Source organism: Drosophila yakuba, chromosome 2R, assembly GCF_016746365.2.
Source record: "Drosophila yakuba strain Tai18E2 chromosome 2R, Prin_Dyak_Tai18E2_2.1, whole genome shotgun sequence".
In the NCBI taxonomy this organism is placed as follows: Eukaryota; Metazoa; Arthropoda; class Insecta; order Diptera; family Drosophilidae; genus Drosophila; species Drosophila yakuba.
In genome coordinates, this window is record NC_052528.2 from 6,855,022 (window position 1) to 6,880,311 (window position 25,290).

General features: G+C 42.6%; 4 protein-coding genes across 5 annotated transcripts; 2 read left to right on the top strand and 2 right to left on the bottom strand.

Moving 5' to 3' along the window:
* Nucleotides 1-37: 37 nt before the first annotated feature.
* On the bottom strand, nt 38-10,237 carry LOC6529506 (diacylglycerol O-acyltransferase 1). 2 transcript variants are annotated; one of them, XM_015196654.3, is made up of 10 exons: nt 10,103-10,237; nt 6,500-6,863; nt 6,316-6,444; nt 6,167-6,258; nt 6,046-6,098; nt 1,493-1,601; nt 1,279-1,422; nt 914-1,224; nt 589-861; nt 38-528 (listed from the first exon to the last, which is right to left on the bottom strand). In XM_015196654.3, the coding sequence occupies exons 2-10, from the start codon at nt 6,850-6,852 to the stop codon at nt 295-297; spliced, it is 1,698 nt and encodes a 565-aa protein (XP_015052140.1). In that variant the 5' UTR covers nt 6,853-6,863; nt 10,103-10,237; the 3' UTR covers nt 38-294. The 2 variants fall into 2 exon arrangements, with proteins under 2 accessions (XP_015052140.1, XP_002090508.2); XM_002090472.4 differs by lacking the exon at nt 10,103-10,237 and adding an exon at nt 7,001-7,015.
* On the top strand, nt 1,792-5,915 carry LOC6529507 (exportin-2). The gene is made up of 7 exons (XM_002090473.4): nt 1,792-2,015; nt 2,499-3,358; nt 3,430-3,913; nt 3,982-4,284; nt 4,350-4,497; nt 4,554-4,854; nt 4,908-5,915. The coding sequence occupies exons 1-7, from the start codon at nt 1,931-1,933 to the stop codon at nt 5,643-5,645; spliced, it is 2,919 nt and encodes a 972-aa protein (XP_002090509.1). The 5' UTR covers nt 1,792-1,930; the 3' UTR covers nt 5,646-5,915.
* On the top strand, nt 5,944-24,997 carry LOC6529508 (trans-1,2-dihydrobenzene-1,2-diol dehydrogenase). The gene is made up of 5 exons (XM_002090474.4): nt 5,944-6,033; nt 23,283-23,687; nt 23,836-24,115; nt 24,174-24,420; nt 24,471-24,997. The coding sequence occupies exons 1-5, from the start codon at nt 5,970-5,972 to the stop codon at nt 24,891-24,893; spliced, it is 1,419 nt and encodes a 472-aa protein (XP_002090510.1). The 5' UTR covers nt 5,944-5,969; the 3' UTR covers nt 24,894-24,997.
* On the bottom strand, nt 10,835-19,632 carry LOC6529509 (mucin-2). Its single transcript, XM_002090475.3, has 3 exons — nt 19,319-19,632; nt 15,239-15,509; nt 10,835-13,420 (listed from the first exon to the last, which is right to left on the bottom strand). The coding sequence occupies exons 1-3, from the start codon at nt 19,343-19,345 to the stop codon at nt 11,061-11,063; spliced, it is 2,658 nt and encodes an 885-aa protein (XP_002090511.2). The 5' UTR covers nt 19,346-19,632; the 3' UTR covers nt 10,835-11,060.
* Nucleotides 24,998-25,290: the final 293 nt, after the last annotated feature.

Genomic DNA, 25,290 nt, shown 5'->3' on the forward strand with positions numbered 1-25,290 from the left:
ATTATTAATTAAGTATTAGTAAAAACCAAAATAAAAGTTTTTATTTAGTTTAATATTTGTTTTATTTACATGATACTTAAATTCATTAACAAATGCATTCAATAACAATCTATTTGTGTTCATCAGTACTACATGCATGTGCAAAAGTCATACAAAATATGCATTGAATTTTGGCAATCACAAGTTTTCTTCTTAACTTGCATTCTGGCTTATAAATTACGAAAAGTACGCGAACCCGACCAATGCAGATATTTCGGGGGATATTCCATTTTAAAAATATAACGTTATTGAAATCTAGCTCCCGTAGTCGGTGCCGTTGAGTGAGTTTTTAAAATGCTGGACCACATAATCGTGATAATAGGCCATTATGCATAGAGGCTGACCGAGAATAATGGAAGCCCACACGATTATATTGCCAATTCGGGGACCCAGTTTCTTCTCAATGGATTTGGATATGGCCGAGAGGGGAATCTGACCCATCATGCCCATAAAGGCCCAGATTTTGTATATTTGCAAAGGAACGGAGACCTGAAAATTTAAATAATAATATTGTAAAAATATTCAAATACATAATAACAGCCCTCTTACCAAATATTCGTGGAAGACGGCACTGAACAGAAACACAATTGTAGAGGCCTGTCTTGAGGAGTAGCCCATTTGTACCACAGGGATGTAGAGATGCCGCACGCACCACCTGTGAACTGGCATGTTCCATGTCCGCCAGAAGGTATCAATGTTATTCGCATTCCACCAATCACAATAAAAATTGCGATCAGCAAAATTCAGCAGTTCGCCCACCGCATTTAGAAAAGAGTGGAACATTAAATAGAAAAAGCACAGCCAGCAAAGGTGATTGGGTAGCTAATTAAAGAAACGATATTAAATGATACGTAATAATTTCCACTCTACCAACCGCAAGCTTAAGGAGTCGCTCAGTGGCCAAGGCCACATCCATGTTGGAGAACGGAATCAGGGAGTTCCGAACCGATGGGATTATCCATTGTTGAAACAAAGCCATAACCACATTCACTCCAATCACCACCTCCAGTAAACGCTTCAGCAAAAAGCGTTTGCGCACTCGCGAAGTTCGCGGGAAATTCAACTCATAGCAGAGTGTGGGCGCGCAAAGAAAGTACAAGAGATCCTTGTACGTGAGATTATCAGGATATTGCACCAGCTTTGAAACGTCCTCGTCTTCATCCCCGCCATCCAAAACACCTTTTTCTAGATAAAAGATAAATTTATAATATAACACGGTGTTAAGAGATCCTAACATACTTAGTTCCGCCAAAGTTATACTTGGTCGCCGCTCACGGGTATTCTTTTGATAGTAAGTCTGACGGCACCACATATTCGTCTGCACATAGGACCAGAGTTTCAGGAACAACACAGAGTAAAAGAAGCAAACAGTTGAAGCGCCCACTATAGAAATTAGATAATTGAAAAATAATTTTGTTACCTAAAATACATTTCAGCTTAGTTATTTTCTTACTCAAACTAAAAGCATGTCCTTTCAGGTGAATGGTTACCACCGGCAGGCAAACCAACACAACAATGTTGACTATCTGGATAAATATGCCCAAGCCCTCTGCAATTATTTCCTGCAATATTAAATATGTTGATTAATTTTTTAATTAAATGATTTTATTATTTTTTAAAACAACATTAGTTATCATTTAAAAATGTGTTATCAATTTAAAATATGCACATTTAAATTTTAAAACTATCGATTCCCAGTAACGGTAACTTCTCTCATCGCTAATTAACAATCGATAGCGAAACACTGCCCTGAGATCCATCTCCAGATCTGCGAGCATTGTGTGCAAAAACGAATTGCGATTTCATTTCATGTTGCAAAAGTGTGGAGGAAAAAGCCACGAGTGATTTAAATTAGAGCAAATAGGACCATCGTAAAGAAAACAGACTCAAAATGGAAGTGACAGAGGCAAATTTACAGCTGCTGGCCGGTTATTTGCAGCAGACGCTGAGCGCCGATCCAAATGTCCGCCGGCCGGGTAAGTGTGTGTGTAGGAATGCGTGTGCCTGTGGCACACACACAACTGCACATGCGTGCAGGGCTGCTGATGTGTGTGTGCGCGGGAAATGATTTTTGGCGACGCTTAAATATAATACGGTTTTTAAATCCATTTGAAATGCTCTACAAGTTTTTCCAACCTCTATGGAATTTTACAGTCGCGCAGCTTTCTATTCACTGATTCCAGATTAGCTGATCTTGATATGACTGTTGCCAAGCAACATTTCAAAGCCATAGCCCTAGTTTTAGGACTATTTAAGTCGTGCAGATCTTCACTTCCAAATTTAAAGATCATTAAAATATGTAAAGTAACCATAACCAAAATTTTTAAATATTGTATAAAAATCTTACTGTTTGTCATGAAATAAATTTAATTTAGACTACCGAGGATCACTGTAGGCTCCTATATTAGTTCCTTACTGATTGATTTGCATACATAATATTAATCTTTTTTCTTTTATAGCTGAAAAACTTTTGGAGTCTACGGAACTGCAGCAGAATTACCCGATCCTACTGCTCAATCTGATAGACAAAGCCCAAATGGACATGACCACGCGGGTGGCGGGAGCCATTGCCTTTAAGAACTATATTAAGCGGAATTGGGCAGCCCACCTGGACAGCGATGGGCCGGATCGCATTCACGAAAGTGACAGGAACACCATTAAGACCCTGATCGTAACGCTAATGCTTCACTCACCGGTGGCATTGCAAAAACAACTAAGCGACGCTGTTAGCATCATAGGCAAACATGATTTTCCCAAAAAATGGCCGCAGCTTATCGATGAGATGGTGGAGAGATTCGCCTCTGGCGATTTCAATGTTATCAACGGCGTTTTGCAAACCGCACACTCGCTGTTCAAGCGCTATCGTTATGAGTTCAAGTCGCAGGCTTTGTGGGAGGAGATCAAATTCGTGCTGGATCGCATGGCTAAACCACTGACAGATCTGCTCCAGGCCACTATGCAGCTGACCAAAGTGCACGAGAACAATGCCGAGGCTTTGAAGGTCATCTACGGCTCTTTGGTCCTTGTAAACAAAGTATTCTTCTCGCTCAATTCTCAAGATTTGCCAGAGTTCTTTGAGGACAATATCAACACTTGGATGGGAGCGTTTATTCAACAACTGGCCGCGGATGTGCCATCCCTGCGTACTGGTGATGATGAGGATGCGGGTGTTTTGGAGCATCTGCGTGCTCAAGTCTGCGAGAACATTTGCCTATATGCGAAAAAGTATGACGAGGAGTTCAAGCCATTTATGGAGCAATTTGTGACTGCAGTTTGGGAGTTGCTGGTCAAGACCAGCTTGCAAACCAAGTACGATTCGGTGAGTAACCAAAAGCATTACCCTTTTTAATAATAAATCCCATAATTTCTCTATATCTATTTTGCGCGCAGTTGGTTTCGCATGCTCTGCAGTTCCTCTCTGTCGTGGCAGAGCGCCCGCACTATCAGAGCATTTTTGAGAATCCAGAGATTCTGGCTCAGATCTGCGATAAAGTAGTCATTCCCAATTTAGATATCAGGCCCTCAGATGAAGAAATTTTTGAGGACAGTCCGGAGGAGTATATTCGGAGGGATATTGAAGGCTCTGACATTGATACACGACGTCGGGCAGCATGCGATCTGGTCAAGACCTTATCAATCAACTTTGAGCAAAAGATCTTTGGCATCTTTGGCCAGTATCTAGAGATATTGTTGACCAAGTACAAAGAGAATCCGGCTACCAATTGGAGGTCAAAGGATACGGCAATTTATTTGGTTACTTCGTGGGCATCTCGAGGTGGAACTCAAAAGCATGGCATTACACAGACCTCGGAGTTGGTCCCACTTCCTGAATTTTGTGCCCAGCAAATTATTCCAGAACTGGAAAGACCCAACAGTATGTCCAAATAACCACTTTTCTTATTCGCCCATCCTATATCTGCATTTTTCCAATTTTCCTTGCAGTTAACGAGTTTCCCGTGCTTAAAGCTGCTGCCATTAAATATATAATGGTGTTCCGCAGCATTTTGGGTCCCCAAGTCCTGGCCAACTGCCTGCCCCAGCTTATTAGACATCTCCCCGCCGAAAGTCCCGTTGTTCATAGCTATGCTGCTTGTTCCGTGGAGAAGATCCTAACTATGCGGGATGCCAGCAATGCGATCTTGTTTGGACCTCAGGTCTTACAACCTCACGCAACCCAACTTGTTAGCGGGTTGTTTGCGACCCTTTCGCTTCCAGGATCCGGAGAGAATGAGTATGTAATGAAAGGTGAGTTTGGGAGAATACCTTATGCGTTTCTGATTTGTTAACAAAGCCGTAATTATTATTTGTAGCTATCATGCGAAGCTTTTCGGTTCTGCAATCGGCTGCCATGCCCTTCATGGGCGTCGCCCTTCCACGGCTTACCGAGATTCTCACCAAAATGCCGTCGCGTCCACACTTTAATCACTACCTTTTTGAAACGCTGGCTCTGTGTATAAAGTAAGTATTATAAATTTCGTTGCTAAAGATAAATTACAAACTTCCTATTTCACTAGAATTGTTTGTCAGGCCGATGCCTCGGCTGTGAGCTCCTTTGAGGAGGCCTTGTTCCCAGTTTTCCAAGGATTCTTACAGCAGGATATTGTGGAATTTATGCCCTACGTCTTTCAGATGCTTTCTGTGCTGCTGGAAATGCGTGAGGGTTCTGGTACCATACCGGAACCCTATTGGGCATTGTTCCCTTGCTTGTTGTCCCCAGCTCTGTGGGACCGGACGGGCAATGTCACACCATTGATTCGCCTTATTTCTGCTTTCATCAAGCAGGGTTCAGCTCAGATTCAAGCCTTGGGTAAACTGGTAAGTTAACTTATAAAGTATCAGAGCTTCCAGTCTTATCAATTTTATTTCAGAGCGGAATCCTCGGAATATTCCAAAAGATGATTGCCTCCAAGGCTAATGACCATGAAGGTTTTTATCTGCTCCAGAATCTGCTTTCATACTACCCTCCTGCTGAGATTCAAACTAATCTTCGTCAGATCTTTGGCTTGCTCTTCCAGCGTTTGTCTCTCTCAAAGACTCCAAAGTATTTAAGCGGCATCATAATCTTCTTCAGCTTTTATGTGATCAAGTTCAGTGGCAGTCAGATGGCTCAATTGATAGATGAGATTCAGCCTAACCTGTTTGGAATGCTGCTGGATCGCGTGTTCATAACCGAAATGGGAAAGGTTCCTAAGGAACAGGATCGCAAAATGGTGGCCGTGGGTGTCACTAAGCTCCTTACAGAAACCCCAGAAATATTGCAGCAACAGTATGCTACTTTCTGGCCACGACTGCTGCATTCTCTAATCGATCTTTTTGAGCGACCACCAGAGAAATTGAAGGGTCTCGAATTAGGAGAGCCAGCAGGAGTTGCCGAGGATCCGGATGCGGGCTATCAAGTGGCATATGCCCAACTTACTAATGCCCAGCCCAACCAGCAGGATTACCTGGCTGAGATTACGGATGCCCGCCAGTTTCTAGCCACTTCGCTCTCTAAGTTTGCCCAGGCAAGGGCAGGAGAATTCTCCACTTTGCTGTCGCCCCTGGAGCCGGAATACAAGCAAGTAATACAGAAATATTGTGATCAGGCTGGAGTGCGAATTGCCTAAAGGAAACAAACGACTCGGAGCTCATTCATCGCAATCAAACCTCGCCATACATTCGGTAATCTTCACATACACACACTCAATCATTCATGCATGCCCAGTTTATTGTCAATAAAAGTTTGTTTATAATGTATCTATATGTAAGTTTTGTAAACAATTAAAAGTTATGTTTTCAGAAATTGGTTGTTTTAAACTGTGATAACTTCGGAATATTTCAAACTTTTTTCTTTGATAAATAAATCATTTCTTGTCTCACAAGCTTCAATCAATTTATCAAAATTGTTTATCTAAAATTACCTAGAGATTTTCAAATTTAACATATAAACCATGTTTAAGCTAATAACATATTTCAAGTCGCGACCGAAAAAATTTGGCGTGAGATGCTATCAAAGTGAGTACTTACCATGGCTAGACCCTTTTCCACAGCCAAACAGAGCGAGATGTGAACTAAAGAGTCTGTAACGAATGGTGATATGAAGGTTATGAATTCTGCTTTGGAAATCCTTGATTTGGTGGGTGCTTACAAATGCTTAGGATTAAAGCGTTGTGGCCTTCGCCTTCGTTGTGGCCGCTTATGAAGAAGAACCAGTCCAGGGGGTTAATGCGAATGCCATATCTGGAAAGTGGGGAATTAGTTAAAACTCGTGTTTTTACTTAAGATTATCGTAGTTACTTCAACAGATTCTCCAAGCCCAAACGGAGACCTCCAATGCAGAGCAGTAGAAATCCCCAATTCACCAGGCCAGAAAAATTAGTAAATCCAGAGCTCCAAGAAAACAGAGAATCTCGTGGCCGATGGATTCTGAAATAGGCCAAACCCTGAATTTGGGACTAAAAAGGTTAATTTCCTCATTTACGGTCTGCCAGGTTGAGCTCTTCTCTGTTTCTCCTCCTTATTGGAAATCTCCTCAGCCCGAGTCACACTTTGTGTTCTCCTATATCTCAGCTTCTTCTCGGATCCGTTTGTTCCATTACCATTTTCATCCTTATCCAAAACTTTGCGATACTGTCTAAGATCGATGGGATTCCCGTGCTGATCGAATAGATTTTGTGTTGACTTGCGGTTCCGCAGACTGCTAAGATTATGTTCCGTGGCGGAAGCCGATCTTCTTAAGCGTTTCATGATTCCCACGTTGCTGGATCCGCCATTCTTGGTCGGTTGTTCTACTTTCCCGGGCTCCTTATCTTGGGGATCCTTATTGGTGGTCATGGTGGTGGTCTCTATATGAAGGAATTTCAATTTATGATGATTAGTTCTTGCTTATCACAAATTCCATTTGCAGCTGAAATGCAAAGATAAGATTTGCTTTGGTATCCCTATAAAATAATTAAGTGCTTTTATTTTAACCAACATATACCTTAGATCGGATCCCAGGCGGAGGTTCTAATCAGTGAAGGTAATCTATTGAATAAGTACGACACTCTGATTAAAAGTAATGAGGGTAATTAGGTAATAAAATGTCTTAATCAAATAATCACATATCTCGCTTCTTATTTATGATCTATTTAGATCTACTATGTTAGAGAACAAATAAATCCGGACCCAACCAGAAGTAAAATCCGCATTCATTGCGGTCAAAGTTCAGCTGACTAAGAGATTGCTGATTGTGTAATCAGATGCAGATTTGCATAGACATTGAACCCGCATCTGATAATGTGGTTAAGCCAACAGCTTCTCACTTAAGTCGTGTAAAACCAGTTGTAAAGCGACTACGAGCGTACTTGACATTAGCTCCCACAGTCAAGATCGCATGTCAACCTAATGGGAGGGCATTATCGGCACTAAACCTCAAACATGAAAATCACAACCAACTTGCAACTTGCCAATTTTATAGCACTCAAAGATCACCAACCGTTTATTATACTCGTATGTGCAGATTCTATTTTTGAATATAAATGCGATTCGAGTTATAGATTTGCGTTCACGTAAGTTGTTTATGTCAAACAACGATTAGCAAGATACGATTAGGAAATTGTTGTCTCAGCAATTATTTAATATTTATAGTTCAGTATAATACAAATATGTATGTAGGCAACTTCTATGACGAAATTTGTGAGTTATCTGTTGAAAAGAAATCCTAAGTAACAAAATCAACGTCACGTAATGAGGCAACAACTTTACCTAATAGTTTTATTTGAGTAGTATCTTGATACCTGGTTTATTTGACATCAAAGTTCGATCACTATCGCTGCTTATCGCTTATGCGCCTAAACATCAATTTAAAGTGATCGTACGTAGATGCCAATCATTTGGGTAATGGCTTTCAAAAGATGTAATGTTGTAAAGAATTTTAGCAATTTTTGTCTTGCAGCGTGTATTTAGTATTTCACTAGCAGCAAACACACAGTTTTACATAATTATTCAGAACGTTGAACTGATCCAAGTGCAATCTCATATGTTCATGAAGTGCAGAATGATTTCAGTCGAGTCACCGTGACGCAACGTCATTCAGAACTTGAAGTCGGAGCTCGTCATGGCTCATCGCCGAAGTAATGAGTAATTACCAGGCTTTGGGGACAGCAGCAGTGCGAGATGTATATATGTACATGGAAAACTCAAAGAGGGATACATTGATATATGTTAATTTTACAGATCCGTGCAGGAAAGCAGACTAGAGGTCAAATAAGACAGTCCGGATAACTTTGTACATTGATAATTTCAAGCTTGAGGTGAGAGGAAAGCAAAGTTCACTTTCCGAAGGTTCTTATACAAAATGTGCATTTATACGCCTAGCTAGAGTCGACTCATTACTTTTTCTGTCGAGAGCACTATTATCGTGACCTGTGCTGTTCGGATAGATATGTAAGAACATACATATACAACCCGCATGTGGAAACCGAACCTGAATTGAATGCTCTTGCGGTTTGACGATTAGTTTGTTGAACTTTCGGTTTATATTTAAACAGGCGAAGGTGGGGGCGGTACTGCGGTAACTGCGTCACTTTCTTTCCTCAACAGATGATAATGGATCTTGGAAAAGTTTCGTCAACTCAGTGACCACTGTTCATTTTTATATTATGCACAGCCCTAGGGCGTCCTTAAAATCGTGCACATATTCCAGGCATTTGAGTTGTGTCCTACTTGGTCGAATAATTACTGCCGGAACCGGTTGCAGCTTTATAAGGAGAACCTTCAATAGCGACGATACAAGTAGGTCAGTAATTCAAGTCGATTCATCAACTTGAGTACTGAACGTCGCTCAATGGAACATCGATTGATAAAGGTTATCATGCTGCGGTTCATAAACTCAGAGATTGCATAATCCCCTCGTTATCATGTTGCCAGGGTAGACATGTCTGGCTGGGCCACCCTAATCACAATTCTCTTGCCCCTTACCATGTAAATCGGATGCATGCAAGCTAGAGTCGGAATTCTATAGGGCGATCTTGCTGGAATCAAATTAAAAGGTTCTTCTGGCTTTGAGTAATGAAATCTTCCTATTATTTGTTTAAAGAAAAACTCAACTTTTAAAGCTTTTTCTTTTATTCAAGATACCATGTCTAGTTTATTAGAATGCAAAGTTCAACATGGCAAGCTTTACTGTAGCCTAACTTATCGAGAGGAAAAAGACACAAAAATTTTGCCGGTTTCTCTCTAATCAGAAGGAAAAAACAATGCTCTTATCAGCCGGAGTCTGACATTTGCCGTGCGACTGATAATTTCTAATTGGAATGGAATTTGTTTTCCCAACCAGACACAAGCTCTCTCTATTCCTTTTGTTGCGTCGTTTTATCTCCAGTCAGAAGTACTCTCTGTTTGGGTTTTCAGCACAAACCGGTTTTTTGGCATAGAAGTTTGTTTGGTTTTTACTGTTTGGCTTTTTCTGTTTGATGGCGAGACGCCACATTTCTGAAATGTTGTATTTTTCAGTTCGCGACGCAATGCCCGGATCAAGGTTAGACAGCCATTGGTCAAATATATGCACACGCATTCGCACATTTAGTTATATAGACATTATCACCGCTCATTCAATTCAAGGGAAGGCGGAGATAGTTTCACTAATTTATGATGGCTATATGGCATGCAAATATATAGCCTCTCTATTCGATTATATACGATTTGTTGTTAAGTTTCTCTAGTTCTTTATCAGCTTAGCTGCAGTTATCATAAAATTAGGCCGCCTTAATGGCCTTTGAGTCACCATATCACTCTGCACGTGTTTGCCACTTGTTGCTTTTGTTTTATTTTTCAGTGGCCATAGAAACACATTTCCGATTGGAACAACTGCATTTGCAGATCTTCTTCTTACTCGCTCTAGTTCATTACTCCGGCTTCGTAAACTCCAAACAAAAGCGAAAGTGAGACAGAGAACGAAGATCTCTGAAGAAGCGTAAACAAACACAAAAAAAACTCTCACACTTATCGCTTAATTTTCCACTTGAGCTTTGTGAACTTTGAGTGCCTTGTATTGTTTGGACTTAGTTAATAATATATTATTTTGCTACTCAGTTTAGCACACCTTGCACACAATTTAATCCAATCGGCAAGTTGTTGTTGATGCTTCCAACAAGAGCAGACTTATGTTCACGTACTAGAAGCGGCCTATTTTTACCGTTATCCGCACGCTTCAACGGCGAGTTCTCAACTGACGCTTGGAAAATCCAATTGGAAATAAACAGAGCGAGCCAAAAGGTCGAACATCAGTGATGTCCAAAGTTTAGCGTAAAATGTTTTCATTTGGCGGGAAACCCCAAATGGAACGAAGTGAGAGCCATAAACGTTGACTGTAAACTATACCAAAGGTAGTATTTAAAGTAAAGTGTAATAATAAGTAAAAAATTAATACTCAAAAGAGATTTGTCTCTTAGACCCTTAGATTTGTTGCTAATATGCCATCACTGTCAGAAATACTTGGAGTATCGGTATCGAACAGTGAACGATCGATTTTACTGGAACGAAATTTGGCGGCTTGTTTGAAAATCAAATATTATAGTTATTATACTTTATCAAATATAAATATATTATATAAAAACATTTTTATCAGAATTATGTACTTTTAACTTTATGTTTTACTTTATAATATAATAATAATACAATTATTTTATTTATCGTATTATAGTGATTAAACTTACCTAAACTTAATTTTAACATCTAAGTATTTGTGTTCGTGTAGAAATACTTGTGTAAAAGCAGCTTGCTACGCAATAGGTGGCGCACTCGGCTGATCTCCCCAATAGATGGCTCTATTGTCTTTAATCTTCGTATTTCGTTTTATTTTCAATTATTTTCAAACTTAACAACTAAAAAACGGGTATAGAATGCAGTCACATTGTGACGCCGGCATGGTCTAACAACTAACAACAAATAAATACAGATTCAATTAAAGCTGACTTATGTACAAGAACGTATTAGGCGTGAGAAAAAGTTTTTGATAGATTTGGTATAGAGCGCAGTTCAAGAAAAATGCATGTTTTGGGCTAATGCTGCTGTCGCCTCTCGTCGATCTCGTCCTCGTCCAGACCCTCGATAAGATCCTCCAAGTCGTCATCACCATCATCCACATCATCCACAAATTGATCGATTCGTTTTAGTAAATTGCTTGGCTCTTCAGCCTTCTCCTCGTCGTCCTCATCATTTTCCAGTTGAGCATCAGTGACCGTTTCATTATCATCCTCAAAGCCCTCCTCCACATCATCATCATCATCGTACTCCACTATATCATCTCTGGTGGTGACCCCGTCTTTAATCTGTGACTCAGGCAATTGATCATAGTCAAATACCTGACGCGTTGCCCGAGGTGGTGTTTCAGTGGAAATCGGCGACCCCAGACCTTCACCAGCTTCATCATCTTCATGGGTGTCATTTTCGGGGAGGCTCTCTATGGCCGCCGCTTGACTGGATATCCTGGGTTCCGGTTGCTGCGGCAACAACTTGGTGCTAACTGGCTTTAGAACGGTGCTCGTGGTCGAACTGGCTACCAAAGGCGAATCAGTGGAAGAGGCTATCCTTTGGGCATCGGCAAACATATTGTCCAGTAGACTCATTAGATCATGGACCCCGCTTTGGTTATCTGGAGTGGGCTGTGGTGTAATTAAGGGGGTAGTACTGCTTATTGGCACCTTAGTAGTTCTTGAGGTTGTGGTTTTCCTAGCGCTAGCAACTGTTGTAGTGCTACTGCTTACTGGTGCTTTAGTGGTGCTATATACAGGAGTTTTTTCTGGAGCTCTTGTGGTCGTAGGTTTCATAGTAATGGGCTTTTTGGTCGTAGTTGTAGTTGTCATAGGCGTGGTTTTGGTGTGCAAATGTTTCACCTGATAGGACTCCACAGTTCCCCTCTTCTCATTAGGATCCGCTATCCTAACCACTGGTTCTCTCTTTGAGATAACCGGCACTATCTTGGGACTATGTGGATCCAATTCATTTTGGCCATAGGTCTTCACTTTCGAGTGACCCTCGATGATGAGGTACATTGGTCCAAGCAGCGGCTTTGGTGGTTGCTTGTAGTGGGAGAAGAGAGAGTCCGTAGTGGGTTCACTGGGAGCAGGAGCCACTGTGGGTCTCTGTGCTAGATTGCTCGTCTGGGGGATCAGTAAACGATTACTGGTCGTTGTGGCTCGCTGATAAATGGGCAAAGTTGTCGTTGTGGTTGATGGAGTGGTTCCCACGCTGCTAGGGCTGGTCATCATCATGGGCCTAAAACCAGAGCTACTTGTTTGGGGAGTGGGTGTGATGTAGATTTCCGGTTGGGGTTCCTTTCTAGTGGCCACAGTCGGAACTGCTATGGTGGGTGGACCGGGCACAAATGTCACGGGTGCATAGGTAAATGGGGGGCGGGTAGAACTTAAACCCAAGCCAACTGGTGGTTGTGGGTGATGTGGTTTGGTTGTGCCCATCAAATACTTTGTGGCTGGCATTGTAGGCTTAACCTTGGGCTTCGACGTTACCACCACCTCTTTTTGGAGAAGCTCATGGAGCCAGGGTTTCCTAAGACCTGTCTTCGCTCCATTTTGATGTCCTGGCAGTGAGTTGGGCGAGTAGATCATCGTTTGCTGGTTATGCGGCCTTGAAAAACTGTATGTGTGCATGGATTCCTGCAGATGAGGGTCGGAGTAACTCAAACGATATGGTGGCCTACTGGTCATCCAAGGCGTTGAAGACGATATGGAGGTGTGGTGACCCATCGCTGGCGGCTGATGGTAAATCACGGAGGAAATCATCGGCTGTTTGGGAGTTGGTGAACTCATATGGTTGAGGCTCATGTAGGAGGTGGGCGCCCCCGTGGCCATCATACTGTGCCTATATTCCATGGGAGAAACGGACGAACCACTTGATTTCATCATCATCATGGGTGGTGGCATCAAGTGGGTGGGCGGCATGTGCTGCTGGGCATGTAGATGCTGTGGCATGTGGTGGGTTTGCTGTGGCATTTGTGCGTTATGTTGTTGTTGGGTGGGGGCATAGTAGCTCCTTCGGATGGCCGCATATTTAGCTTGTTGCTGCTGCTGCTGGAGCTGCTGCAGCTGGTGGTGCTGCTGGTGCTGGTGATAGGGGCCTAAACCACCAACTGGTGGATATGACTGGGAGTGCGGGACCCTAACGCGTTCACTTGCCACTCCAAGGAGCAGTACCTCACTTTTCGTTTTGTTGCGCAGAACCTCCGGTGGTAGTTCCTTTTTCCTCGCCTCCGGATTACTTTGGCCCGTGCTGTTGTTCTCCGCCCAGTAGCGAACGCGATCCAAGGCCGGCGGACTGTAGTCGTAGGTGGGATCCTTTTGGAGGGGATCCCCGTGTCCAAGAGGACGCCACTCGTTGTTGTTGTTCGGGTCCAGCCGTGGAGCTGTGAAAGAGAGGACGCAGGGGTAGATGATTGAGCAGCGTATCAATTTACTTTTACAAGTGCAACTTTAATTGCCCCCCAATTGGCCGGGAGGCATTCAAGCTGGAGATTCAGCGTGGAGCTCGGCTATTCAGCTATTGGCCATGCTCAAAGACAGAGTCCGGCTAAATCATAACTCGTTAAAGTGTTAACAAATGTTTTTGTCCCGTCACTTGGCTGAGATGGCATCCTGGTTGCTCATAGCGAGGGGAGCTATATGAATTAATTTTATTTGCATTTTCATGCATTTAATATATATTGGAAATATTACTCTGAAATACCATAAACATCTTATTGCCCAATAATTTATTTTACCAAAATACCAACAATACAAAAAACTGCATTACTTAAAGATGTCGAGTTGATAGAATAGTTATTATTTCGTGAAGGGCACTTAATAATGGATATGATGCTTAAGTAAGCATATGTTTATAAATATGGGTAACTACATTATGCTTGCAAGAATGGTGAGGTCGAAGGATTAATACACAACTGATCTCATCGAACTTCTCTCGTGGCTATCTAACTTTTATCGCTTTCGAGTAATTTTGCATAAATTGATTTTAATGCCCGCATACTGAGCGCTTGATAGGAGCATCCATTGAATCCGAAGCCGAAGTCACTTGCCGGGATCTCAAAAGCTGCTCATCTGCGCGCCATGTGGCTGTTAATAAAGCCAAAGTCAGAGGTGAAGCCTACCCAACGCCCACCTGGCAGACAACACTTGATGGCTCCTCCTTGATGGCTGGCGTTGATCTGTGGGGGCCACGACCATGGCAATCAACACCGCAAACAGATAGACAGCCAGACACAAGGTCTCATTGGAACCACTTGGGTAGACTTGGATTTCGGCTTGGTTTTAGCTCGCCTTTTGCTTGATTGACTGATCAACGGACTGAGGAAAATAAGTGGCAGACGCGGCGAAGGCGAAGGCGACGACTGCGAATGCGAATGCGGAGGCCCGATAAATTATTAGCTAAAACCAGACAAATCGCTTTCCATTTGAGCGCTTGCAAAGGCATGCGGAGCTATAAGCTCCCAGCTCCTCGACGTGAGGACATGCACTTGACACAGGCGGAAATGGCCACTCTTGCATCTTGATCTCCTTGTACCAATTGGCATTTAATACGCTTACATGAAGAGCAATTGACTCGCTGGTCGTATAACATTTTAAAATGGAAAAAGAGACTATAGTGTATACTATATAAAATAGATGTCTTGTCACCTATTTAAATATGAGAATGTCGTATATATACATATATGATGTTTATTTTTCAGAAAATGTATTAATTACTTTTTAAATCATTTAAATCATCCATTTTTTTAGAATTAAATATTACATTAATAATATTCATGTTCATGCATAGAGGTTAAATTTGGTCGGATAAAATGCCAGTTAAATTGTAGGGTATTCACTGCGTCGTTTAGCCCTTCCCCTGGATTTTCATTACGGGTGGGCGCGCTCTGCCTACACTGGGTAGCTCAGCTTAACCGGAGCCACTCCAATCCCAGCCAATCGAGCACATGCATCTGTATCCCATTTATCCTTGCATAATTGCCTGTGACCACGAAACAATGTTGCCAGACGATTTTCACTTTCATTCGCATTAAAATGCCTCGCATGATTGCGTTCAAAATTGTTTGATCTCCTAATGCTGGCCATTAAAATAGTGCCCGCTCTCCGCACCCAGCCACCCAATTATGTTGGCGAAACAAAATCAAAGTGCAAATCTTTCATATTTTTCATTTCGCTGCGGTTGTTGCACGTTGTTCGCTCACCTGTTGTCGCACCGGGCGTCACAGCAGCCCCATCCTGGCTGCCAATCGTCTCCAAAGTCTGCGGCTGTGATGTGGATGCGGTTGTTGATTGAGCCAAGACCCCGACCACATGGTCGCCGGAGGCGAGTCCGAGACCGAGTCCGAGGAGCAGGAGGTGGAACAGGCCAAGTATCGTAACCAAATCGCGGCTCTTGTGGCGTTCACTAATCATCTTGCGGCTGGCTTGGTTCGTTGATCGGTGTCTCGGGTTTTCTGTTGCTTCTCGTCTTATCTGGAATTTGGTTAAATTGTTCAGTTTCGGTTATGACTCGCTGATGATTTAATAGCCAACATCGATTGTGTCCGCCTAACTTGATCTGTGCAATTTCAGCCACCGCAATTGATTCTTAACTATTGAATAACAACGGACGTGAATGAGGAAGTTTGGCGGTGGTTGCATTCGACTCACTTAACAGGTTGTTATCCAGATTGTTGGCCAGTTAATTTAGAGCTGGTATGAAATTCAGGTAGCCTTTAAGTTGTGAGCATAAAATGGAATGCCAGTTTAATATAAGCTAAAAAGTAAAGATAATTAACCTTTCACTTAGCTCGGCTTATTAATGAAAAGGTATTAAATTGTAAATTGTTTTCACAAATCGGATTTTAACGAGGCCTATTGAGGGAATAATAAACGAAAAGATGTATAAAGTGATAAGGCTTTAACTTAAAATAACGAGCTTCAGCAACGTTAAAGGTCCTGAAGCATTTTTACTGGAAAATTATAATTTTTTAAGGAAAATACGTATAATATTCAAGTAATAAATGCTTTAATAGGGATTTTTAATTTAGGGAAACAAAATACTTATGCAACAAAATTATAGTTTAAAGGATATTTAATTATTTCTTTACATGATCATATTCGCAGAATTGCTTCGGCTATTGGACTGAGGGAAATCTTAGTCCGACTTAAACCATTCATCATGAACTAAGCAATGTATCGGTCTGATAAAAGACGCTTCTTCAAGATCGACGCGATTAATTTATAATTTATGGTATTATGCGGCAGATGAATGAACAGATGACTCTCAGGATACCGGGAAATGGACTGGACACTGGTGGTCAGATGATGTATGTTATACGACCTGGGTGGGCGGCGACTCTGCTCTTTTTGGCTTTCTTTCTTCTGCATTTCCTCTCGAAAATATGTCCTAAGGGCTTCTTATCATCATCTCCCTCCCAATTGCATGTCATCTTTGCCTCTTTTTCGGTTTTGTGAATATTTCTTTTCGGCTTGCGCTTGCCGGCTTGCTTCGTTCCCATCGAAAGTGAAACTTGTGCTTTTTGATCATAAAAGAAAATTTGCATTTATTCGCAGCAGCTCTACGGGTTTCTTGTTGTTGCCTGCATGCTGCTACGGTTGTTGTTGTTGCTGCTGCTTCGCGCTCGGCGGCAATCGTAAAAATTAACTTGATTACTACACGCATAAATAAAGCCATTAAATGGCAAACATCTTGCTATGGCAGCAATGAAAATCAAATAAAACTCGCCGACGGCTAAGAAAAGTGGGGGAGGGGTGATGATGCACTTGCAATTGATAATAACTTATCCCGGCCAACTTTTTAACCAAACATTTTCAAGTATCGCTCCTAATTTCCCCCAATCTTTCCCCATTTCCTTCATTAAAGCTATTGCATTTTTATGCGGTAGGCCTAACTTGTTTTGACGCTCTTGTTTCGTGTGAGTTATTTAATTGTTTTTATTATCTTACATCGGCTTTGCATAATGCGTTTAATTACGTATAATTCCCGTGTTATTTAACTCTATTAGCTTTACATGACAAAATAAATGTGTTGCTTGCTAAGTGAGTGTTGAGGCTAATTATTGTGCGATTGTCGCATTTGTTAATCAAATGCAAGTTTAAAGAATTATCGGTGTAATTTTCAACAACAGATGACAAAAGGACCTAGCCTTTAACAATAAAGAAAACTAGATCTACTCGGCAATCAAATGCTCAGCTAGTGGAAGGGCCTATCAATGGAAATTCACGAGAAAAATGGTAAAATAAAACCTTTTTCAGAATTCATGACTTGTATTATATGACTATTTTAACAAACAGAACTTATAAATAACATATGTGCTTATGGTAGGAAACGCTTGATTCCACGTGTTATATACTTTTAAACGAATCTAGAATTTTCTTCTACGCTTTGAGTACAGGGTATACAAATTGGATCTATATATATATTAGATCTCTAGTTTACATTTAAAGATATAATTACTTTTGTTATTCATTCAAATTAAAACATACTAATTTGTCTGGGCTAACCAAGTTAAATTTACTAATTGTAATTGATATAAATGTAACTTGCTTTAATGTTTGCACTTTTAAAAAAGCTACAGCGAAGAGCTTTCCCATAAAGTAGTTTATTTCCCATTAAATTTAAGTATTTCCTATCAATTGGGTAAGGTGCAGTAAAACTAGTCCTCAACTTTCCAGTGATTCACAGGATCTCGACCCCTTTGATAGCCACAGATTGAGCAACCCACGCGAAGTCAAAACTATATGATCCCCTATCATAAATGTATTCCAAGCACTTGCAATCGGTGTATCTTAAAAGCGGACACACTCGGTACTCAAACGCTGCCCACAACATCAAACCCAAAAGGCTGCAGTGGCGCTGTGAAACTGAGAGACACTGGGATTAGGAAAAAATCAGTGAGACATGGAGATGGAGTGAGAGATGCACTCAAAGCGACAGCTGTTAAGTGGACGGCTAAGCCAGTGTGTGTAAAAAAGGCAGCTATAAAAAGCCGATGAGCAAGCAAACAGACCAATAAATAGACAAACAACCGAAGCCGAGACCAAATATCCATTCAAGTGCGCGACAGTTTTTATGCCAGCAGCAGCAGCCGCAGCAGCCGCAGCAGCAGCAGCAGAAGCAACCTGCAACCTGCAGCAGCAGTAGCTGCAACACAAGCAACAAGAAACTGGCGCACTGAGATGCATACCAACATGGCAGCGTATTAGCCAAAGACAAATACTAATTGCAGCCAAAGCAGCTGCCAACTGCCAACAGAAGCAACTGCCAGCAGCAACATTAGCAGCAGCAGCAGCAGCAGCAACATCAGCAGCAGCGACATCTACAAATGCATCAGCAGTTGCAGTTTGCAGCTTCGGGCTTTTTGTTGCCGGCAGTTAATTTCATTTAAAGAATGTCATCTTCACTTTAAGTGAAAGATAAACGCGCCGAGTGGCCCGGGAGTGCCGGGAAAATCAAGTGGATGTGTGCCCTTTCTCTCCTTGCCTTCCATCGCCTCTTTGATTCTGTACACACGGCGTATGAGTGATGTCCGTTTGCTTGTTTGTTTTTCGTTGGCATAAGCGCCGGCTTTAACGCCATTCAGCATCTTAATTCTTTGCGCAGAGATGCAAGATCGTTAAAGAGACAAAGCACTCGATTTCGCTGGCGAAGAAAGGTGGAATTTATGTGCAACATCCGCACTCATGGATTATACCATTGAAAATCGAGAGTTGATTGATGGAAAATGCGGGAAAATGTCCAACGACAATATATCGTGACCGTCCTGCTAGTGAAATGTTACTTCAGATATTCTAAAATCAAAGTAGGTCACAGATTGATTTATTACAAGCAGCACTATGGCGGAAATTTTAAAACTGAAGGGGCTGGGCTTCTAGCAAAAAAGAATCATAAGGTCCTTACAAATACTGGAGGTTTTATAGATAGATTTAAATTACAATTAGTCCTCACAGATCATTGATTAGTGATCACTCATGTATTTAAAGTATCAAGATTAAACTTAAGCTGAAGTCAATTGCAATAAATAGTCGTTCATGATTTTCTTAAATCACACGTAGGCTTACAAGATGTTAAGCTATCAAAACAACGACCGAGCAAAGTGGCATATATGTCATACAAATATCCATTAATATTTTTTTCTTGTTATGTCTTCCATTGGTTTTTAAAGTCATTTCTATATAGCATTAAATTTTTTTAACAAACATTCGGGCACTTTCTTCCCTGTACGATTTGTTCTTTTACTTTCACAAGCTTACACAATCTAAGCAGGATCTTACATCACCTTTATTCGGGCCAATCGGCTGGCCATTCAATGTCACTGGCACAGGAACAAATATTTTTGCGGTTCTGCGAGAAATGTCTCTTATAATTTGCAGGCTTTTTTAATCCTTTTGGGGCGGCAATCTAATTTGTAGACGCTTCCTTGCCGACAAGACAAAAGTCACAAATCAATAATCAAACACAAAGCCACTCGGCCAGACAGTGGGGCTGGCCAGAAGACATTTCATTTCATTCAGTAAATTTCACTTTTAAGCGACCAGCGCGACCGATGAAGATAGCAGCTCTTCGAGCTTCTGCCGCCGAAACCGACAGACATTCGCACGGCCTCGGGTTTTGGGACAAAACCTGGGATCTTTATGGAGGAGCCAGAGGTTCAGGCGCTTCAGGTTTCGCTTCGCTGTGCCAATGCCAGTGCCAGTGCCACCAGCCAGTGCATCCGTTTCAAAACGCGTCCGTTTGTTAACTGATTTCGCGTGGTCTTGGCCAAAACTAAAATTCGAAACTGTTAAAAGCGGCAGCGTCGTCGACGCAGGCAGCAGCCACTTCGGCTTCGGCTGAGATTTTCAGGTACATCGAACCAGCTGAAAAGCAAAGCCTGCACTTGTCTTCGTGGTGTTGCTGCCGTCGCAACGCTTTTGACCAACGCTTTTGGCCAAAGCGAATCCATAAAGACACGCGTCGCCATCGCAGTTGGCAGCGCAGTCGACTTCGTCACCAAAGTTGTCGTCTTTTCGCTTTTGTTGCTGCCTGTTTGCTGTCGTTGCCCAAAGCAGACTCACTTTTCACTACCTGCAACATGTTACCGCTGCTGGCCAGGAATTCTGATTAGGTTTGATTTAATTTTCTGTTGAGAGTCACAGAATATTGAGCAGAACTTTGGATTTTAGGAAAGTCAAAGATGCAAATAAATGCTAGTGCAATTGGTTATTAAAAAGATTAAATGAAAGAGAACATTAGATTTATACCCTAAGATCTACACTTTCGCTGCCACCTGTTGCATAAACATCAAACATTCAAAGTAAATTTCTACTGGCAATCGGGTTGTAAAATATGTTAAAAGCTTTGGGCAGCAAAAACAATTGGCAATAGTCATGACATGACTGGCTGTCAATTGGCGTTGCTGTTGCTGCTGGGCGTGTGCGTAGTTGAGGGGAAGATTAGAGTAAGCCGACAGGCATGCATACGAAACTCGTCAGTACGATGAAGAAATGAAATGAAATAGCAACGGCTGCGGAAAGATTATGCTGTTTACTGGCCACAGAGCCTTCCTTTGTCCCCCTTTTCTTTTAACATGTTGAAGGTGTCAATAGGCGCAGTGATGCAAAAACCACGAACAAAAAGCTTATGGCAAATCAAAAGACTTTGGCAACGAACTTGACACATGACTTTCGAAACTTAGAATGGCACAACACGCAAATATCTGTGCGCACTCCTAAGTACCTGTCGTTTCAGAATTTGTACGTTTGCACATCATTCCACTTTCTTTTTCCCTTTTTACTAGAAGAAGGTAAATTCAATGGACGGTTTTGGCCCACTTTCAGAATTGAAAAAAGCTTAAACTCAAATAACAGAATGCAATCGGAATTAGTTAACAATAAAACTCAAATGACTCTTAATTTATTTCGGTGGCTTGTCCCCGATGAAATCGAGTCAGAGTAAGGACCAAATCATCGCAAATCACTGTAATGTACCTCACTAAATCCCCCCACGGTAATTTGTTTTCCTCCTTTTCCCCTCCTTAAGATCCCCATCCCGGTTTCCTCAGTCAGTTGGTCATTTGGCCGGGCTCGTTAACTTGTCCAGTGGCCACTTGCAATGGCAAGGCCATCTCGCCATCTCAAGTGCAGCATTTGCCAAGACACCCCCGCCAGCAAGTGGGAACCCCCTTAATTAGCGCATGTGTTGCATGCGGCCAATGTTGCATGTGGCCAGCTATCTGGCAGCCCACTCGGCCGTGTAAATTGTATCAATAAATTTATTGATTTCAACTGTTGCTGCTGACTTGTTTAATATTTTGCGACGATTTATGTTGCAGGCATGCAAATTTGAGTATTTATTTGCTTTGTCGGTGCGCCAGAGGAACCGGCAACTGCTGGCGACCAAGATGACGCTGCTCTGGCTTTAATGAACATGTCGTCTCCGCCGTGTCGTCGCTCTCGGGAAAGAGTCATCAAAACACACACGCATGGCAAATTTGTGTGCTCTGGCTGTCAGCTCTTGTCGCGGCCCCCCGCCCTCCGTGTTACACTATAAATAATATGCAGAGGAATGCAATCAATGGTACAAAATATTTTCCAGAAGAAACTTAGGGGAAGTTTACTAACGTTGGAGCTGTCATTTTCTTTAGTTCCCTACATATTTAAAATAAATTTTATATTTATTCCGGATTACGATACAATCTGAATGTAACTGAGTGTTCGCTCCAATTGTTTTAAGTGCACCTCGAAGTCCTGCTCGTGCCCGTGTAGCTTAATGACAGAAATTAGGCAACCTTTCACTGGCACATAATTTCACCCACACACATACACTCGCAGTGACATATACAAAGACATTTCCGGCACAGGGCGAGAGTTGGTTTGTTTTCTTCTCATTTTGGACTTTGGTTAGTTTCCAGCATTTTTTGGAGCCAACCAAAGAGTCAAGCAAAGAACACTTTCGTTCACTGGCCAAACGAAAAGGCGGCTCGCACATATTTTTATCGCTTTGCATTTGGGGTTAGGGCAATTTCTACGGCCATCGACTTGCCACTTGCACCGCCTGCCATGCATGCAAAATCAGGTGAAAAGCACTGCCGCCCCGAAAAGACGTCGCCCGGCGCATTGCTAATTAGATAAACAAATTTTTGCTTTTTGTTGGGACGCACCATCGACACTCGCACACAGAAGCGAACACTCGCTGCTGTACATTGTTGCACGCACTCGAGTTATTGAAAAGTGAAATAAGCCGGGAAAGGTGGCAGCTTGGGCAGCGGAAAATCGAATTTTCTATGCGCTATCATCACAATAATATATGAAATATAAATGTTTATACTTCTGTCAATATTAATTAAATTTAAGGTAATTATTGAAACAGTATAGATAATGGAATAATCCTTTTATTATCTTTCCAATTAAGGTACTTGTGGTTTGAATCAGCTATTGCTTTTATACATCCTGTAGATTAGTTTCATAAATTAAACGCACAACAATAATACTATTATTTGAATTTGTTTTTATTTTATGCGTGTCCCGTTAACAAAGTACTTGTCAAAGTGCTACGACCCATTCGGAAGGCGCTGCGGTGATAAATACACAAGCAGTCCGATGTTTAGTTTCTAAAAAAGAAAGTGAAATTCGAATGCGGACAGAACGAAGCGCAAAGTGCGCGGCCCAGGCAGCTCCCAACTTGGCCAACTTGGCCAGGACCAGGCCAGTACAACAACAACAAAAACTACACCAACAACGGCAAAAACAAAAACAATAAGTAAAAGAAAAGCAACACAACAAACATAAAAACTAGCGACTTTAAACCTGACTGAGCTGCAACGAGCGGCAGAGAGTCATTCACAAGTTGTGATGCTAAACAAATATGACTAATTATGGAGGAACTGACGCACTAAACAGCGCCACATAATGCGCCCGTCGTCTCGGTTTCGACGTAGATGGTCCACGTCCAAGTCCACGGATGGAGCGGAGTCCGGACCGGTTGCCGGCGGCCAAAACCAACACCCGCAATTTCGCCAATTCGTGGAAAAGCGCTCGATTGTATGAATGAAATGCGTTTTACGCGACAAAGTAGATACCGATCGTCCGTCACCAGCAGTTGTACACTCGAAAAATATGAGATTTACTTAATATAACCAAAGTAGTTTTTCCAAAACTTTAAAATTAGTACACTTCGCTTACAACCAAACATAAACATATATTTTCTAAGTGCAGTTTTCTCTGGTAGAAGTGAGTAATAGCGTCTATCCAACCACTCCGCAGATCACCTGCCCACAGGTCGTGCCACACGTTCAGCAAGCAGGTCGGATGGCAGGCGTGGCAGATTTGGATTCGTTGGCTGCGATATTGGTGACCACAACATGTGGCGACCCCGACCACGCCAGCTGCACATCAATCGGTTCCCCTCCTCCAAGGCCGACTCAAAGGCGACCCTCGAAAGGGGCGATTGGGTGGTGGACGAGAGGCCAACGCTGCGCTGGGGCATCGCACCCGTCAGCCTCATGGCGGATGACTTTGCCGCGGCGCTGAGTGTCCTGCCCGAGCAGCACCACCGCATTGTGTCCTGCGTGGCTGCGTATCAGTCGCACGCCCTCGCCTTCGCCGAACGCCATCAGGTGGAGAACGTGTACACCAGCTTCGAGGATCTGGCCAAGTGTCCGAATGTCGGTGAGTATTCAATACGTTATATCTAATATTAAGGGTTTGGGTTTCGTTTCTAAATAAATAGTCCACGTTCACAGTTAACTATAGCACACACACTTCCTCAAGCTTCTTACTCCTGACACCATCTTACTCATCTTTTGTTCGAGCGCAGATGTAGTGTACATCTCCCCCCTAAATCCCCAACACTCGGAGCTGTGCCATCTCATGTTGAACCACGACAAGCACGTCCTGTGTGAAAAGCCGCTCTGCATGACGGAGGAGCAGGTGACCAAGCTGCTGGAGAAGGCGCGGGCGCGCGGTCTGTTTCTCATGGAGGGAATGTGGCCAAGATGCGTGCCCGCCTATCATTACCTGCGGCATCAGATCCTGCGAAACCGTCTAGGAGAGATACAGAAGGTACATTGCACTTTAGGGCTGCCCGTTTCGCAGGGGTAAGTGCTTATACCTAGATGCAAATCAAGCACATACTGTATTCGCAGCCATTCGCAGGAGACTAGGACTGTACGGCGGGGTAACCAACGATTTCGGGGTATACGGTATGCAGCTGGCTCTGTGGGTGTTTCGAGAAGTTCCACGCTGCCTCAAGGTCAGCGGTAGGGTCAACTCGGAGCACGTGGACGTGTCCGCCGACATTGAACTGTGCTTCACGCGTGGAAAGAGGGCTCTCATCGAGGTCAGCTCCGAAAAGAAGCTCAGCAACCAGGCAGTTATTCAAGGCAAGGATGGGTCCATTAAGGTGGGTTGTGCCCAAAGTTTACAATCTTGCATTATGCATTCTTCCCCAAGATGAACAACTACTGGTGTCCCACTCGCCTGATCACCGAGGAGGTGGACTACGAGTTCCCCCTCCCGGGTGGCGATCAGATGCCACCCACCCACTACCACAATCGGTTGGGCATGTGCTACGAGGCCGAGGAAGTGCGGAACTGCATTCTGAAAGGCAGCATGGAGAGCGATGACTTCAGTCACAACGAGAGCCTGCTGCTGGCCAATCTAATGGACACCATCCACGCCGAACTGGGAGTCGGTGAATTCGCTAGTCGCAGCGAGGTTTCAGATCTGCAGAGGCAGATCGAGAATGTTCAAGACATAGTCGATGATCCGGAGGAGCTGGCTAGCGAGACGTGCCGGGTAGTGGAGGATGTCAGCATGGGCGGAAGCTTGGAAATCAGTCAGCAGGGAGAGAAAGACCAGGTCAAAGGTCATTGATTGGTGCAGCACCGAAATGCAGGGCGTGTACCTGTTGCGGCAGAAGCTAATCGTAAGACGGGATTACATATGTTTTTAATAAATTAGACAATTCTCATCGAGGAGTTATAAACGCCTTTTTCATTGTGTTACCAAATTTAAGGAAAGTCTGCGTCGTGACGAATCGCTGTGCGAATAAAGTGTTTATCATGGCTTTTCACGTGGTTTGTGTCCAGGCTAAAAAGTATTAAAGTCGCAACTTAAAATAGAGCTTTTCCACAAAAGGTTGATAGGCAGTGGTGAATTTGGAACTTGAATTTTTTATAACCATTTATTTTCCTGTTTTGCTTATTATCGTGGTTAGTTCAGTAATGTTCTACATAATATTATTATCAATTGTTTTGTTTGTACTTATATA